This window comes from Desmodus rotundus, chromosome 12 (assembly GCF_022682495.2).
Source record: "Desmodus rotundus isolate HL8 chromosome 12, HLdesRot8A.1, whole genome shotgun sequence".
NCBI lineage: Eukaryota > Metazoa > Chordata > Mammalia > Chiroptera > Phyllostomidae > Desmodus > Desmodus rotundus.
Window position 1 is genome coordinate 48,567,358 of NC_071398.1, and position 17,648 is coordinate 48,585,005.

Sequence of the window (17,648 nt, forward strand, 5' to 3'; positions counted from 1 at the left end):
CGCGCGTGCAACGAGGCTGCCGGGGGTCGGGGGCGCCCCCTCCTTCCCGTGAGCGCGCTGGGACTGCTTGGCCTTCCCCCCGCGTCCCCTCCCCCCCCCAGGCGTGGAGGAGTGCCCCCCACCCTCGAATCAGGGACCCCCAAGGGAGGGGGAAGGGAAGGCAAGGGAGTGAGCCGCGTGAGGGAACGTCATGTTTTATTTTTTTTTGTGGGATTGGGTGGGGGAGGGCCTTGGTGTTTTTTGCAGTTTTGAGATGTTTTCTTTTTAACGTTTTGCTGTGTGCATGTGGTGGCGGGGCGGGGGGAAGGGAGGGACTCCCAGCCCAGCCCAGCCCAGCTCAGCCCAACTCCTGGAGAGGGGCCCATAACACAAATATAGAGTTACACCTACAAAACTATATATATGCGCTGTATAAAGAGACAGGAAAAGAGAAGGGATGTGGAGAGGCTGAGGGACAAGGTGTGGACGTAGACATTCATTCACTTTTCCATTTGTTATTCCACAAGGGTTTATTGAGCACCTGCTGTATACCAGGACGGCGCCGTGAAGGATATAAACGGGCACAGAAAGTGACTTGTTCAGTCATTACCAACAATTTATTTGTGTACTGAAGTGCTAGGCATTGTTTTGAGAGCTGAGCCTACAGAAGGGAGGAAAACGGACAGGGTCCCCACCATCCTCAGAGAGTTTACATCTTGTGCATTTAATAAGGAATTGTGTCCACAAACAGTAAATTACAGTTAGGACATAGGAAAAATCCAACAAGCTACAAAATGCTCTGTCACGGGGGCTTAACCCAGCTTAAAAAGAAGGGATAGTTTATCTTACACGAAATAGGCTGACAAGAAGCAGCCAGGTGAAGCGGAAGGGGGGCGGGGACTGTTTCAGCCAGAGAACAGCATATGCAAAGGTCCTGGGGCAGGAGGAGCTTCCAGGGAAGACTTTCCTGTAGTGAGGGAGCCAGGTGCAGATGGAACAAGATGAGGCTGGAGTGAGGGAGCCAGGTGCAGATGGAGCAAGATGAGACTGGAGTAAGTGAGCCAGGTGCAGATGGAACAAGATGAAGCTGGAGACATAGACAGGGCCAGACTTCCCGGGGACTTAGAGGTTAGGCTGGGAGTTTACATTCTGTTCTGAGGCCAGTGGGGAGTCATGGCATGAATGGCTGTCGGCAGGAATGCAACGTGAATGGTGTACAAAGGGGAGGCGGGAGCTCAGAGATGAGAGGCAGAGGCATGCTGGGGTTCAGCATCAAATGCAGACACTGGCTCTTGAAACTCACACTCGTGGGAGAAAGCAGATAATTACACAAATACTGAAGCACAGGCACCGTGTCTTCACCGTGCAGGAGATTGGTGTCATTCATTCATTCAGCCATCCACTCATTGAGATCACCTCGTCATGCCTTTGCTGACGTACCAGGCAGCGTGCTGTAGACTCAGGATCCCCAGAGGTAAAAGAGTTTAAGTAAGCCTTACAGGAACCCACATAAACCACAATCCAGGCAGGGCGATTGGTGCTGTAACAGGGACCATGCTGGGTACCTTGATGGAGAAGGGAGTGACCGGCCACCCAGAATGGGCAGCATGTAGGGAAGCTTCCTGGGGGGAACTTCATGCCCACACCAGCCTGGGCTTCAAATGGATGAGCAGGAGTCTGCCAGGTGAGGAAGGCTTTTGGGCGAAGTGGAGGAGTGAAACAGCATGCTGCAGGGGGACAGTGGTCAGTTTGGGGATGCTGAAGGACAAGGTGAAAGTAGGGTGAGCCCAGAGAAACAGTCAGAAGGCAGAGTTTTAGGTGCTGGAGTTCCAGGCTGAGGGAAATATGGGAGAGCTTTGAGCAGGGGACTGGCAGGATCAGTTGCGGGCATTAGGAGAAGCCCCCGGGATATGGCTGGAGCTGTTGGGTAGTGAGAGAGGATGGCAGCTGAGCTGGGCAAGGTCTGTGGGGGTGGAGGGTGGGGATGGGTTTGAAGGTCACTGAGGACGAAGAAGGAACAGTGCTTGGTGGTTTCCCTTCATTGATCCAGCAAATATTTCCCGAGGTCTCCCAGGTGCCAGGCCCAGTGCTCTGAGATGCTGGGTGTAAAGAGATACTCAGGCCCTGCCATGCCTTCAGTGGGCTCCTAGTCTGGCGGGAGAACAGACAGGAAGGAGTGGGCAGTGAGGGCCTCAGGACACCAGGGGCTCTGCCAGCCTGTGTTGTGACAACAAGGAGCAGCAGCAAAAAGAGGGACAGAGGAGGATGGGACTAGGACTGGGTTTTAGGACTTCCCTCAGGGGCCCCTGTGGAAGGACTAGAAAGGGGGAGATTGGAGGGTGGGGACCAGCGAGGAATGACATGGAGACAGTATCAGAGATACCAGAAAACGTGGGGAAAGGAATATGCATTATGGAGACAGGGAGAACTTGGTACAGGGTGATCTATAGAGGGGGGACGATGGAGAGGTAGGGCTAGAAACAAGTTTGGTGGGAGATGGGGCTCTGGTTGGAGGGGGTGCAGAACTAGCTGAGGGTAGTGGAGTCTAGGGTCCAAAGGCCAGAGAACAAGAAAGAGGTAGGGGGTGGGCATAGGGAGGGATATGGGGGAGGGGAAATTGGAAGAAGGATGAGGACAATAGAGATCCAAACTCGGGGAGTCACAGAGACAGAGAAAAAGGAAGGTGATCCAGAGAGGAGAGACAAGGGGACCAGAGCGACTGACACAAAGAAGTGAGACAGTGCAGAGACATAAAAATAGGCAGAGGCAGAACCACAGAGAGATCCCAAGATCTGCCTGGGAAGAAATACAGAGACCCAGAAGCAGGTGTGCTATGTAGGAATGAGCCATTTCTGGTGCTTGATTTCTGTGTTCAGTGTCCAAGAAGTATTCACCAAGCCCCATCCCCTTCTAGACTCTGGCGAGGCCCAGGGCATCAGCTGGGTGGATTGTCAAACTCCTGCTCTCCTGGAAGTCACAGGGGAGGCAAATGAGAATTTGGGTTACAGGGAATGGCTTTAAAAACCTAGCAGAATGTACGGACCTCCATGGGGGCAGGGCTCTAGAGGAGACCTCCCTGCAGAGGTAACCTTTAAACAGAGACGGGTTGTGAGTAGAAAAGGGACAGAGAAAGCATTCTCGCCATGAAAGGCAGCACAAAAACCCAGAGGAGTCCCAGGATGGCCAGGATGCTCAGGCAGTGGGCGGCTAACAGAGATGCAAGTTGGCAATGAGGGCCATCGGATCAGGGTGTGGTCAGAACAGGCTCAGGGCCCATCATGTAGGACCTTTCAGCCCTGGGAATTAACTTGAATTTCTAGTTTCCGTGGGAATCGAGCACAGGCCCGATGACATGATTATAGTTTCATTAAAAACCAAAATAACAGCACCACACAGCTGTGCTGAGAATCAATTTCGGAGTGAAAATGTCAGTAAGGAGTTAGGGAGCTGTTGTCCTTGGTGGCCTGGCCCCATGGGGGGTCAGTGAGGGTGGAGAGAAGTGAGATTCTGGGGGCAGGACCTACAGTAATGAACTGGGTGCTGCAGGAGACAGAGGGAGAAGGCGAAGTGAGGGAAAGAAGGAACCCTCAATTGGGAACAGACCAGGGGGCCCCAGGGAAAGGAGTCAGGATTCCAATGGCCCGATCCAGAGCCCTCCTTTGTAGAGGCCCGTGAGAAACCCAAGTCAGAGTATCAGGTCGCCAGTCGGAAATGTGAGACTGGAGCTGGGGGAGAGGTCATAGCTGGAAATACAAATTTTGGAAAGGTCAGCATATAGGAGACATTTAAAGCCATAGGACTGGATGAGGTGAGTGTGGACAGAGAAGCGACACAGCCAGAAGGATGGGCGGGGGGAACTGCATGGTGCAGAAGAGGATGTAGCAGAGCTGGGGAGAGGGGTGGCCGTGAGGTAGGCAGAGACCAGGAGGATACCTTGAAATGCTGCTGAGAACAAGGAAAATCCCAAAAGCAACCAACGAGTTTGGTTTGATAATGTGGTCCTGCTGAGAGACCATTGCAATACAAGGGTGGGGACTGGCGGCGCCCTGCTGGAGTGGAAGAAAGAATGATGGAGAGTGGAGACCAGGCCTTCCTTTTGACGTGAAAGTGTCAAGGATTTCCATGCCAAAGAATGTTCGTACCCTTTCTGTGAAAGGAGAGACAGGGAGATTGGCCGACAGGGAGGTGGGGGACAGAAAAATGCACCCTGAAATGAGAGAGCTGTTACAGTAGATGGATTGAGAAAGACAGGGGGCCCAGGGCCTAGAGGGGACATGGATTCAGGGGGCAGGTGACTCTCCCCAGGGCTGCCCTGCCCTGCTCCACACCTGGACTCCCCCCTGGAGCCTGTTGAGGCCTGGAAGACCCTGTGATGTGAAGAAAGAAACAGGTTTTGCTCATACATTTAAGATATTTCCTGAGCGCTCCAGAGACCTGTAGGACAGCCAATTAGACAGCAGAGGGGGTGTGATCGGAGGGGGCACTCTCCCTAGCTTGGGAGAGGACGTCCGTGTTACCATCTCACTCCATCCATTTATGCATTTGCGCAGTCATTCATTCACTTGCCTAATGCACATTTCCTGAGGCCTCCTGTATGGTCCTGGGGTGGGCGGTGCTGAGGCGGAAGAGGTGAGTGCCTCCTGCACCTGACCCCAGGCCGCAGGGAGAGCCTGCAGGTGCACAGTCACATCCCAGGGCAGGTGATGTGTGCTCCCGTGGTGGCAGCATGGGGCGCTGCGGTGGCCAGAGCGGGGTGCACAGAGAAGGCCAGGGCGCACCAGCTGGCTGGAGCAGCCGGCTCTGGGCAGAGGAGTTGGTGAAGGTGGGTCCCACCTGGGCCGTTGGCACAGGGGCTGAGGGCAGGGGGGAAGGGGTCAAGACCAGGCCCTGCTGCCATGCATTACGGCTGTCCTGTCCCTGTCCCTGTCCCTGGGGGAGCACAACTGCATGGAAAGTCCTCCGGGCTGCCCCGTCTAATAAACTCGATGCAGAGGACTGCGGCTGTGATTCCCGTGCCTCTCCCGACCACCAGCCTCTCTCTGGGCGTGACCTTTCATCCTCCTGCGGAGCTCAGGACTCCCCGCCTCCTCCCTCTGACTTAGGAGTCCACGCCCCCAGCCCCTCCTCCCTCGGACGCAGGAGAAGGAGCTTTCAGTCCCCTTCTGATCCGGCACTCAAGAGTTGAAGTCCCCAGGTTTCTTCTCTTTCAGGGACCCGAGGCCCCCGGCCCGGCCCCTCCTCCCTCGGAACCAGCAGTTCACGTTCCCAGATGGGCTTACGCGGGACCAAAAATCTAGGCTCCTTGTCCTCCCTCTCTCGCCACCTGGGAGGACGGACCCTCGGCTCCCAGGCTTGTCCCTTAAGGAAGTAAATGTCCCTTCAGGCTCCTGCCGGGTCAGGACCCGGCCCAGCCCCTCCCCCCCCCCCCCCCCCCCCCCCGTCCCCTTAAAATACCCGGGATCCCTATGGCAACAAGCGCGGGGCGACAGGTGCTGGTGTTATTTACGGGTCGAGCTCGAAATAGCCGGGAGGGTGGGGGTGGGCGCCCGGGGGCGAGGCCGCAGCGAGCGCAGCGCACGTCTGGAGGCTCGGCAGCAGGCGGTGCGGAGCCCACGGTTCGGAGGATCGCTGAGCTGGGGCCGGCGCGGCGCCCAGGCAGGAGGGCGAGAGGGGTCCCTGCCCAGCAGCCGGGGGTGGGAGGCCTGCGGGAGGCGCCCGGCCTGGTGCTGAGCCTGGAGCGGTCCCGGCCGGGCAGGCCCTGGGAGCCCGGGGGAGGGATCGCAGAGTCCCTTTGGGGTCCCTGCTGTCGTTCGAACCGCGGGCGGTCTCTGTCTCCATTTCCTGAGCTGCAGCGCAGAGCGCAGCCCATCCCAGCCCCAGTGGGGACGCCAGGTCCCCCTCCTGAGCCCTGGGGGAGCCCTCTGCCCCCTTCTCTGGACTCTGCTGCGTCTCTCAGCTACCGGTCCTCTCTCTCAGGCCCAGCGCAGACCTCTGATCTCTCTCCTCTGAATTCCAGCAGGTCCCCAGCCCCCCTTTTCTGAGCCCCAGCCAAGACTCTGCCATTTCCTTCTGTGAATGTTGGGGGTGTCCCTACTGCCGGTCTGAGACCCAGAAGAAGTTCGGATCTCCCTCCTAAACCCCAGAGGGGACCCAACTCCTACCTCTTCAGACTCTGAGCCCCAAAGAAGCCAGGAGGTGCCTCCTTTCAAACGCACAGAGGACCTCAGCTTCCTCTCCTGGGTAACCTGGACTCTGAGCCTAGCGGGGACTGGGAGCAGCCCCTCAGAGCTTCGGGCGACGCTCACGCCCCCTGCCTGTGGAGCCCTCGGGCCCCCTCCTTGGCACCCAAGTTCTAGCTCTGGACCTCCGGGGACCTTGATTTTTCCCCTGGGTCTCCTCCTCTTTGCTGAGTTTCTGTGGACATCCCAGGCCTTTTGCTGAACCTCAGAAGGTTCCCCAGCACCCCGGGGGAGGCCGGATCTGGCTTTTTTTTTTTTTTTTTTTTAATTTTCTGAGACCCTTGGCTTTCGCGTTTGAGGTTCCAGGGAGATTCAGAAATTCCTTTTTTATAGTCCAGTGGAAGCAGCTCCTCACTCTCTTCAAACCCCCAGGCCTTCCCCACCCCCGGCCTCTCCCAGCCTTCTCAGTTCAGCGTTCTCTACATCGGATGATGATGTGGTCCAACTTCTTAATGCAAGAGGAGAACCGGCGGCGGGCCGAGGCCGGACGGCGGGGGCGCGGGCAGGGCCTTCCCGGGCTGTCGCAGGAGCAGGAGGGGAAGGTTAAGCTGCTGCTGCTGCTGACCACGGTGGGCGCCACGCTGGCCGTGCTGGCCGTGGGCACCGAGTTCTGGGTGGAGCTCAACACCTTCAAGGCCAACGGCAGCGCCGTGTGCGACGCCGCGCACCTGGGGCTGTGGAAGATGTGCACCAAACGACTGTGGCAGGCGGACGTGCCCGCGGGCAGGGAGACGTGCGGCCCCGCGGAGCTGCCCGGAGGTGAGGCCTCCCCCAGGCTCGGAGCCCAGACAGTGAGAGAACCCCGGTGGGAGAAAAGGGTGCCCAGAGACAGCCCGAGCCCCAGGGAGGGAGCTTGCACCCTGGCGAACAGCCAGAAACTACATCAGTCTGTGCTCCCCAGCGGCCTCTGCCCCAGGCACAGACTCTGCAGAGAGGGAAATTCTGTACCCCAAACTAGTTTGTGCTCCAGGACCAGCATGCACCCCCAGACTAGCTTGTCCTCCAGGCCAGCCTGTGTCCCCCGAGAGCACCTAGAAACAACTCATGCCCCCACACATGGCCCAGGTCCTGATGCCCAGCCTGTGACTCCAGACACCGCATGTGCCCTCAGACAGCCTCGGTCCCGGAGATGCCCACACCCCCCTCAGACTCTCTAGGGGCAGCCTGTGCCCCTAGAGAGAGAGTCTGGGTTCTTGGTGTCAGCTTGCTCTTCCCACTCCGGAGAGAGCCTGCACCCCCACCCCTGGGAGACAGACCGCCTTGACCCCCATCCCCAAGTAGAACCCATGCCTGTTCCTACCGAGTGATTCCACCAAAATGGAGTTCTCTTTACACGCCTCCCAACACCCCAGGGGAGCCCCCCCAACCCCTGGCTTCCAGGGAAATGTTCTCCTTCGTGTCCCGTCCTCTCACCTCCAAATGCTCAGACGGTGCGCTCCACTCTGCTCATTTCTCTTACAGACACCCCACACCCTCACTTCCCCACAGAGTGGCTCTTCACCCCTAACTATGCCCTGGAGCACCCCCTGCCTCTCACTCTTCCTGACAGGGTACGCACCATGCCCTTTGCTTACATCCAGGGGACACCCTGCCTGCCTTGGGCATCAGATCTCATGCTGCCTCTGCTGGCTGGGGGAGACTGTCTGACTCCCCTCATCACCCATATGGATCTCCATCACTCTTTACTGTCGGAAGGCTGTCCTATAACTTCTGTACCCCCTCAAAGACCTCCTGTCCCTCTGGGCTCCGGTGGGACTTCCTTCCTCCTTTACTTCCCCAGGTGTGGAATCCTACATCCATGGGATCCCAAATAGGATGAGCTGAGGCCTTGGTAGCAAAGTGGGATGTGAAGCGCCCCTGTTGTCTGAGGTACCCACCCACTCAGCATCCAGATTAAACACTTCACTTCTGCAGGTGGGCTACTACCTGCCCTTCAGATCCTCAGGCAGGAACTTCCCAAACTTTTGTCAAACGGGATGCCCTGGTAATATAAATATTAGATGTTTATGTAGGGCCTGGCTCTGTTCCAGATACCTGGCATGCAAGTGGCTCTGTTGATGCAGCCAGGCTTCTCATATGGGGTCTGAACCCTGGTCATCCCTGTTCTTAGCTACTACACTGTTGTATCTCACTAGTCGGCAAAGATGCCCCAGAGGTTCCCACAGCCCTGGAGGGGATGTCCCGCCCACCACACTGCATATGATGGGGTCCCTCACAGCTCTTGCTGTCCTCCGATTGGTCAGAAAGGACTTCAACTTCGTTACAAGACCATTACCATCATCTCATTCAGAGGATATCTCACCTCTTTCATTATTCCAGAAATACCCCCACACATCCCACTGCCTGTCAAAGGGCATTCCAAGGGGCTGCAAAGGGGTGACCTGTCAACTACTCTTTTCCAAATGGGACGTGCCATATCCTTTGGGGTTAGAGACAAGATGTCTTAGATTATTAGTAGCCAAAATGGGATGTCAGATGTCTCACACTGTCCAAGAACGATGCACCGCACCCACTAGAGCGGACTTCCCGATTCCCTCAGGGCTGTAGTCCACATCCCCCCATTGACTGCTACAATAGGGTCCTCTCCACTCGTCTACATGAAGCATAAGGACTGTCCCTGCTTCTGAAGGGACATCTCATGTCCTCCTCCTTCCCTCAGGCCACCGGGTGGAGGGTCTTGCCTCACTTGCCTCAGTTTATCTCTTCTGTAGAATGGGGCAGTAAGAACTACTCACAGGATTGCTGTGTGGATGAATGAGTTCATGCATGCCAAGTGCCTGGACCAGAGCCGGGCGCTACCTAAGCGTCCAATATATATAACACCTGCACATTCTCCTTCAGTTGGGAAAGTTCCTTCCCATTCCCCAACCTGCCTGGCCCCTCTTCCATTTCTTTCACCCCTCTTATTCTCTACCCTCTCCTCCCTTTCCATGCCTAATTCTATGTAGAGTAAGAAAGTTGAATGAGTGAATTCTGCAAGAAGTTCTGGCTTTAAAATGAAGCTTGAAAAGCATTTTTTTTTTTTTTAAGTTTAGGGTTTCTTGGGCTCAACTAAGAAAAGTTGGATGAATCATACTCTTCAGTATATGTCACAAAGTCATTAACAGCTTTTGCAAGATCCTTCTTCTGCTCTATTTAACATTGTTATTCTTTTATTTCATTTCTTTCCAGCTCATCTCTTTAATGGGTTGGATATGTATCCATGGATATGTCTTTCCACTTGGAAAATATGTGGTGTTATTTTATACCTGTAGGTGTTTTAATTTACATAAATTATGGTACAGATTTTTCCTATTTTTAAAATTTTTTCTTAACACTTTGAATTTGTTTCTTAAATTTGCTTCTCAAATTTCTCTAGGTTGCTTTCTGTTAGTCTTCTGGCTCCCTGTTATTGTAAACATGTATGTTCCTGCATATGGTTTTGTCTGTATGTATCCCCAGGAGTAAAATGGCTGGTTGTAGGGTATAAATGTACTTCACTTCATAAAGTCTGTCAGCGTGATTTCCAAAATGACTAGCACAGGCATGCCTCGAAGATATCACGGCTTCTGTTCCAGACCACTGCAATAAAGCCAGTCACACAAAATGATGGCTTTCCCATACTCATAAAATGTGTGGTTACACTGTACGGTAGTCTATAAGTGTGCAATAGCATTATGTATAGAACCATGTGCAAATCTTAATTTAAAAAGACTCTATTGCTAAAAAAAAATGTTAGCCATCATCTGAGCCTTCAGTGAGTTGTAATTTTTTTTTGCCTGTGGAGAGTCTCACCTTGATGTTGATGAAAACACAGTATCTTCAAAGCATAGTAAAACAAAGTAGGCCTGTACCAGTTCACGCTCCCAGCTGTTTCCTCTTATCCTTCTCATGCTTGATGTTATCCTTTTAATATTTTCCAATCTAATTGCTCTTAAGTGACATCCCCCTGCTGACTTGAGTTGCATGTCTGTGATCCCTGGTGAGGTGGAGCATCTCTTCATGTACTTGTGAGTCATCCAGGCTTCCTCTTCTATGAATTGACTATTCATTTCCTTTGCCCATTTTCAACTGGGTTACCTCTCTTTTCTGGCCTATCTGCAGGACTCCTTTGTGTATTCTAGCGGGAATTCATTCTGAGATAAGAATTTCTTCTGTTAACCTTCCGTTGTCTGGATCGTGGCGTCCTTTGCTGAATAAAGTGATTATCCATTTCTAACCCCACTTGACTCTCAACAAATCCATATGATGGAGCCAAGAAAGAGACTATTATCTCATTTCATAGAGGAAGAGTCAGAGGTCCCCGAGAGGTCAATAGTCTACTCAAAGCCACAGATCTGGACCTCAGAGCTCTGCATTGGAATCCCAGCTCGTGGGTCGCCTGTGGCAGCAGGTGGTTTCACTGAGCATCATTTTTCTCTTCTGTCTATCAGGGATGCTAATGTCATATGTGTAGGTTACTGTGAGCTGTTTCATACCCAGTCCTGACCTTACATGAGGGACCTCAATGTCCTCACTTCCCTTTCTCTCTCTCTCCCGCTCCCACAGAAGCCAACTGCACCTATTTTAAATTCTTCACCACTGGGGAGAATGCACGCATCTTCCAGAGAACCACAAAGAAAGGTGAGAACTTTTCCCCCCTGCGGCAGACTGGTGATGGGAATATGCTATGTTAGAGGAATTCTCGGTAGCCTTGTGTTCTTCTGCGCTTTGGCCCAGGATGGTCTCAGCTCCTCTATCCTTGGGAGGTCCCACCTTTGGGAGGGTGGTGGCAGTAAAGTCATGGTTTCCCAGAGCCCAGTGCCTGACACTCCTACCCCAGTTCTGCCTTTGCTGCAGGCTGTGCAACTTCGGGCAAGTCACAGCCCCTCTCTGGGGATGGTACTTTGATATCTCATGAACGTGCATCTACCACATGCTAAGCATGGCTCTCGATGTTCCATTTATAAGATCTCCATCCTTGTCACACCCTTCAGGCAGTGGCTCTATCTTAAGCCTCCTGATGAGAAAACAGATGTTCCTACAGAATCTTCAGTGAAAATGAAGATGTTCTGTGCTTGTTGTTCTGTGATGTTCTATTGGAGAGGGCTGACCAATATGGTAGCCACTGGCCCCATGTGGCTGCTGAGCACTTGGAATGTGGCAAGTGCAACTGAGAAATGATTTTAAATTTTATTTAATTTCAACCCATTTAAAATGAAAAGGCCACCTGGGGCTAGTGGTGACCATACTAGACAAGTCAGCTCTTAAGGCTTTTTCCCTTTCTGTTCTAACTTTAGCCTCTCCATCACTCAGAACCTCAATATCCCCACCTGTAAGAGAATTGGGATCCTGTCATGAATCGTATCTGATTTACTCAGATGGTGCAGCTAATACACACAGTGTGGTGTCCAGCACACAGTAGGTCCTCAGTAAACACTGGCTTCTTACTCCTTTCTCTCTCGTCTTGATGTTCAGTGAGTTTGCACAAGTCACCATGCTCCTCTGGGATGGTAAAATAATCGTAGCGCGTGTGTATGAAATGACTGCTGGGTGCCAGGTGCTGCACTGGGCACTGCACATCTGTGGTTTCTAGTCCTCGCAACAGCCTGGTCCAATAGGCTTTTTTTTCCCTCCCCCCCAGTAGGGAGTTTGATCCTGATTTTCTGGAGGAGAAAACTGAGGCTCAGAGAGGTCCTGTGACTTTACCAGAATCTTCCAGCTGGGAACTGGCCAGGGAAAATTCGGACTTGGATCATGCTACTGTAGCATACCTCCTCCATTGTCATGCACACCCCCACTGCCTCAGTTTCCTCACCTGTGAATAGACGGTGACCAGATCAGAAGTGATCATTGGTAGTTCCCATCTCCTTCTGGTTCTGGCTCTGTCCCCTCTTTGCTCTGTGACCTTAGGCAAATAACTGGTCCTGGCTGAGTCTTAGTCCTTCGACAGTCTAAGTCAATTATTGGCCTGGATGATTTTCTACTTAACAATTCTTCTCTAGTCTTGAATCTCCCATTTTTTTTCTGGTTCTGGGTCCCTTCAGGGAGTTCTTCCCACTTCCTCCGTCCCTTGTTCTCTACTTCTTCCCCTTCCCTCCTTGCAGAGGTGAACCTGGCAGCTGCCGTGATAGCAGTGCTAGGCCTGACAATCATGGCCCTGGGGTGCCTCTGCATCATCATGGTGCTCAGCAAAGGCGCAGAGTTCCTGCTCCGAGTTGGAGCTGTCTGCTTTGGCCTCTCAGGTGAGGGTTGAAAGCCTGGAGACTCAGGAAATTGCATGGGGGAGGTGGGATTCCCAGGCACTGTTGCATGCAGGGAGGTGGGATCTCCAGGTACTGTTGCATTCTGGGCGGTATGGTTTCCAAGAACTGTTGCATGCTGGCAAGTTGGGTATCCAAACACTGTTGCATGCTGGGATGAGGGACCTCCAAGTGTAGTTGCTTAATGGGAGGTAGGGTCTCCAAGCACTGTTGCTTTCTAGGAGGTTAAGACATCTCCAAGCACTGTTGCATGCTGGGAGGTTGAGACAGCTCCAAACGATGTTACATGCTGGGGAACCCAAGGGCTATAGTGCGCTCGAATATGAGAGTTCTAAGCTCTGTGGGTGGCTGGGATTTGGAGGGTCTCCAAACTCTCTTTTAGATTTGGACCTGGGGTGTGCAAGGACCTGTTACATTCTTGGAGTTGAGGGTCCAAAAAAAATGCTACATCTTGTGGAATATAGTTCCCATTGGGTCAAATGTTTTCTAATGTGGATAGAAAGGTCATTAATTATATAAACAGTAATTTGTTATGGCTGCCAAAGCACCATAGACTGGGCAACTTAAACAACAGAGATGCATTTTTGCACATTCTCGGAGGCTGAAAGTCCAAGTTTGAGGTGTCAGCAGGGCTGGTTCCTCCTGAGGCCTCTCTCCTTGGCTTGTAGATGGCCCTTTTCTGCATGTCCTCACATGGTCGTCCCTGTGTGTGTGTCTGTGTCTTAATCTCTTCTCATATGGGCAGCAGCCATATTGGATTAGAGCCCACCCTAATGAGTTCATTTTAATTCATTTCTTTGAAGACCCCATCTCCAAATACAGTCACATTCCAAGGCACTGGACCCCAACACATGAACTTTGGGGAGGATGCAAGTCAGCCCACAGCAATATATCTACCTGATTATTGTCCATCTTTTCTTCTGGGATAAAGCCCCAGGAAGACAGGGCCTTTGTTAGTCTCATGTATATATTTTATAATAAGAGCTTAATTAAGGTCTGTTAAGTGCCCTGGCTGGGTGGCTCAGTTGGTTAGAGCATCAACCTGATACACCAATGTTGTGGGTTCAATCCCTGGTCAGGGCATGTACAAAAATCAACCAATGGGTACATAAATAAGTGGAACAACAAAATCAACTTTTCTCTCAAGAAAGAAAGAAAGAGAGAGAGAGAGAGAGAGAGAGAGAGAGAGACGGAGGGAGGGAGGGAGGGAGGAAGAAAGAAAAGTGCCCTGGCTTGTGTGGCTCAGTGGTTGAATGGTGACCTGCAAATCAAAGGGTCGCTAGTTCGATTCCCAGTCAGAGCACATACCTGGGTTGAGGGCCAGGTCCCCAGTAGGGGGTGCAGGAGAGGCAACCACACATTAATGTTTCTCTCCCTCTTTCTCCCTCCCTACCCCTCTGTCTAAATATAAATAAATAAAATCTTTTAAAACAATTTTAAAAAAGAAAAGAAAAAGAAAGATCTGGTAAGAGGATGCATGAACTAGCAGGAGAGTGAAGGAGACTGGACAGTGTCTCCTCCTCATCCAGCTGTTTTTTCTATATTCAGTGTCCTAATGCTGTGCTGAATTGGGCCATGAAAGGCTGGAGAGAGGCATTGAACCTTGGTACACAGACCCAAGGCTACATTCTCCCAGGCCCTGATTAAAAACCATGGGGGAGTTGGAGGACAAAGAGGAAGGAGGGTCAGGAACTGAGGTTAGGGCCAGCCTCCGGCATCTGAGAGGGGAGGCAGCCAGGATCCATGACCATGGATGACCATCAGAGGGTCCTACATGGTCTGACTCCTGCCCAACCTCTGCACCTCCATTGCCCACCACTCTCCTCCTTCCCACTCTCTCTCTGCTCTGGCCACACCCACATTTCTTTCCCTCAAACACACTATACTCCATCCCACCACGGACCTTTGCACCAGTCGCTCCTTCTGCTCAGAATAGCCGTTGGTTAATTTTGTGTATGGCCAGCTTCTTTTTATTCTTTGGGCCTCAGCTGAAATGGCTTTTCCTGGTAATACTATTTAAAGTCCTTGCTCCACCCCTGGATGCCACTCCCCTTCCCATCACCCTGTTTTTATTTCCTTCCACCCTGCCTCACTCTCTGAAATTATCTTGTCTTCTCATGTGTTTACTTTGGAGGTTACAACCTGGCAGCTGGCAGGCCAGCAGTGGACCTTAATGGGCTTTGCTTGGCGGGCAGTGTGTAAAGATTTCTCTGAGCCAGCATTGAAAGATTGGGTGAATTCCCATAAGAGTCATAATCATTTAGAAATTTTAGCTCTTCTTGAAAAATCAGAAGGTCTGGCAAATAAAGTCACCATTGCTGAAGGGCTACAGTTGGCCAAAGCTGAGTTTCAGTCCTCTATTTCCATCTCTCCTGCCTGCTTCATTCCTGACGCTTTCTCATTGTCTTCAGCAGGCATTGTTTACCTCCTGTCTCCTCCAAGTAGAATAAAAGCTCCACGAAGTCAGGGTCTTTGTCTTGTTCCTTGTTGTTTCTTCTTTTCTCTTTCTTTTAAAAATCAAATTACATTACAGCTTGATTGCCTTTGTTTTCTTTTCTAACTTTAAAAAAATTATTGATTTTAGAGAGAGAGAAGAACGGAGAGAGAGAGAGAGACATCAATTTGTTGTTCTGCTTATTTATGCATTCAATGTTTTTTTTTTTTTCTTGTATGTGCCCTGGCTGGGGATCAAACCCACAACCATGGTGTATCAGGGTAATGCTCTAACCAACTGAGCTACCTGGCCAGGTCCTTGACTGCCTCTCTTTTCATTTTGTGATCCACCATCACTATTTTTTCAGCTTTACTAGGGTGCGATTGACAAGTAGAAATTGTGTGTATGTAAGGTATACAATGTGATATTTTGATATACACGTGTACACTATGAAATGAGCACCACAATCAAGCTAGTGAACATGTCCTTTACCTCACATGGTTACCTTTTTTATTTTTTTTATTTTTTGGTGTGGTGAGGACATTAAGACCTATATATTTTCTTAGCAAATTGAAATAGACAACACAGTATCATTGTCCACAGTCCCCATGATGTGCATTAAATCCCCAGCACTTACTCACCCTGTATAACTGAAACATTGAATGTTTTGTCCAACGTTTCCTTATTTCCCCCACCCTCAGCCCCTGGCAACGACCATTTGACTTTGTGCTTCTTCAAGTTGACTATTTTAGACTCCACGATCACTCTACAAAAGCCTTGATGGAGTCTCAGTTTGACTTTTGTGATTCTGGATTCCTGGGCTTGCTTTTTTTCTTTGTTTAAAGCAGCAAAATACACATAACATAAAATTGACCATTTTCACCGTTTTTAAGTGTCCGGTTCTGTGTGATTACATACATTCATACTGTTATGTTCATCATCACCATCCATCTCCAGAACCTTTTAATCTTCACCAGCTGAAATTCCGTTTGCATTAAACACCCACTCTCACTCCCCTCTTCCAGCCCTGGCACCCGCCATTCTACTTTCTGTCTCTAACAGTTATTGGTTGTTTCTTCTTTCTCTCCAGCTTCCCAAATGGCATCTGCTATGTAATAGGTGTTTAGGAAGTGATAGTTGTTGAATGAATGAATGAATGAGAGGGTGCTTGGGAGTCCCCCTGCTTTCTTGTTTGAGAAGCATGTGGTGGGGTGCATTGGAGGAGATACTGAGACCCAAGCTGGGGGTCCCCAGGGGCCTGAGCACCACGTCTCTCCTCTCCCCACAGGCCTGCTGCTCCTGGTCAGCCTGGAGGTGTTCCGGCATTCCGTGCGAGCCCTTCTGCAGAGAGTCAGCCCAGAGCCTCCCCCGGCCCCGGCCCTGGCCTACGAGTACTCCTGGTCTCTGGGCTGTGGAGTGGGGGCCAGCCTAGTTCTGCTGCTGGGGGGCCTCTGCTTTCTCCTGCTCACCCTGCCACCCTGGCCCTGGGGCTCACTCTGTCCCAAGCAGGGGCACAGAGCCACCTAGAGCCACCCTTGTGCTTTCTCTAAGCTCTTTCTAAAACTCTTCTTTTTTAACCCCGTCCTGTCAAAATCTTTTGCCCCACATCTTGGAGAAACTGTTTTCCTTGTGCTGGGGCCCACATTGTTTGCACAGACCCATCTCTCATGCCCTCATCTTTTCCCTTTGTAAATATGTTTTCCTCAACTGATGAATTCGGGTCGCTTAGGGGTGGGGTGGGGAGAGGCATTTTGCAAACGAGGGTCCCCAGGGAAGGTTGCTGGGGACCTGATGGGGTAACTAGGGATGGGGGGATGAAGTCAGGGGGTGTTGGGAGGGAATTGGACCTATTCATTTTTCAGACTGTGGGAGAGCCTTCTTCTGGCTAAGCTGAAATGTGTAGAAACAGGGAAGTGGGGGTGGGGGAGAATGTCTGGGATTGACCTCACTGTGGTCTGATGGGAATTAAAGATTTGGAAATTTAACAGCTTTGCTTTGGAGTCCCTTTGTAATGTGATTGTCCATTCCGGGGCAGGGAAAAGTTACCCCTCTCCTCCCCAGAAGCATACTACATGCTACTTACTAGCCCTGAAGCCACATGTCAATGAACCCATAGAGAGTTGTGGGAATTCTAAAATCTAGAACACACACTTGTTGTTATGGGTTGAATGGGTCCTTTCCAAAAGTACCATATTTTGCCATGTGTAATGTGCACCCATGTTTCTGGTCTAAATTTTCAGGGAAAAAAAATCTTTCGTTTTAATTTTTTAATTCAATTTTTTATTTGTTTATACTTAGAAACAAAACTGATGATCATATTCCAGGGTATTATATTGCATACAGATATCGTCATTGCTTTTTAGAGTCACACTTCGAATGCAGAAGCATAAATAAAAGAATTAAGCCCTGGCTGGTGTGGCTCAGTGGATTGAGTGCGGGCTGCGAACCAAAGTGTTGCCGGTTTGATTCCCAATCAAGGCACCTGCCTGGGTTGCCGGCTGGGTCCCCAGTGGGGGACATGCAAGAGGCAACCACACATTGATATTTCTCTCCCTGTTTCTCCTTCCCTTCTCCTCTCTCTAAAAAGAAATAAATAAAATCTTTAAAAAAAGAATTAAAACATTTATATAGATACAGAATTAGTACTACCCACATAAAATGCACATCCTTATTTTCCCTCAAAAATTTGGGCAAAAAATTGCACATTATATATGGCAATATATGGTTTATGTTTGGGTCCTCACCCCCTGGACTTTGGAATGTGACCTTATTTGG

At 51.0% G+C, this 17,648-nt stretch overlaps 1 protein-coding gene across 1 annotated transcript; it reads left to right on the forward strand.

The window, feature by feature from the left end:
* Positions 1 to 5,543: 5,543 nt before the first annotated feature.
* On the forward strand, positions 5,544 to 16,751 carry CACNG6 (calcium voltage-gated channel auxiliary subunit gamma 6). Its single transcript, XM_024578697.3, has 4 exons — positions 5,544 to 6,977; positions 10,746 to 10,820; positions 12,284 to 12,421; positions 16,162 to 16,751. Exons 1-4 carry the CDS (start codon positions 6,647 to 6,649, stop codon positions 16,398 to 16,400), a joined length of 783 nt encoding a protein of 260 aa, XP_024434465.1. The 5' UTR covers positions 5,544 to 6,646; the 3' UTR covers positions 16,401 to 16,751.
* Positions 16,752 to 17,648: the final 897 nt, after the last annotated feature.

What these genes read in the sequence shown, in the direction of transcription:
- CACNG6 (XM_024578697.3), top strand. Translation starts at nt 6,647, where the DNA reads ATGATGATGTGGTCCAACTTCTTAATGCAAGAGGAGAACCGGCGGCGG. An exon ending in CCAGAGAACCACAAAGAAAG is followed by an intron (nt 10,821 to 12,283) that starts GTGAGAACTTTT and finishes CCCTCCTTGCAG; the next exon opens with AGGTGAACCTGGCAGCTGCC. An exon ending in TGTCTGCTTTGGCCTCTCAG is followed by an intron (nt 12,422 to 16,161) that starts GTGAGGGTTGAA and finishes CTCTCCCCACAG; the next exon opens with GCCTGCTGCTCCTGGTCAGC.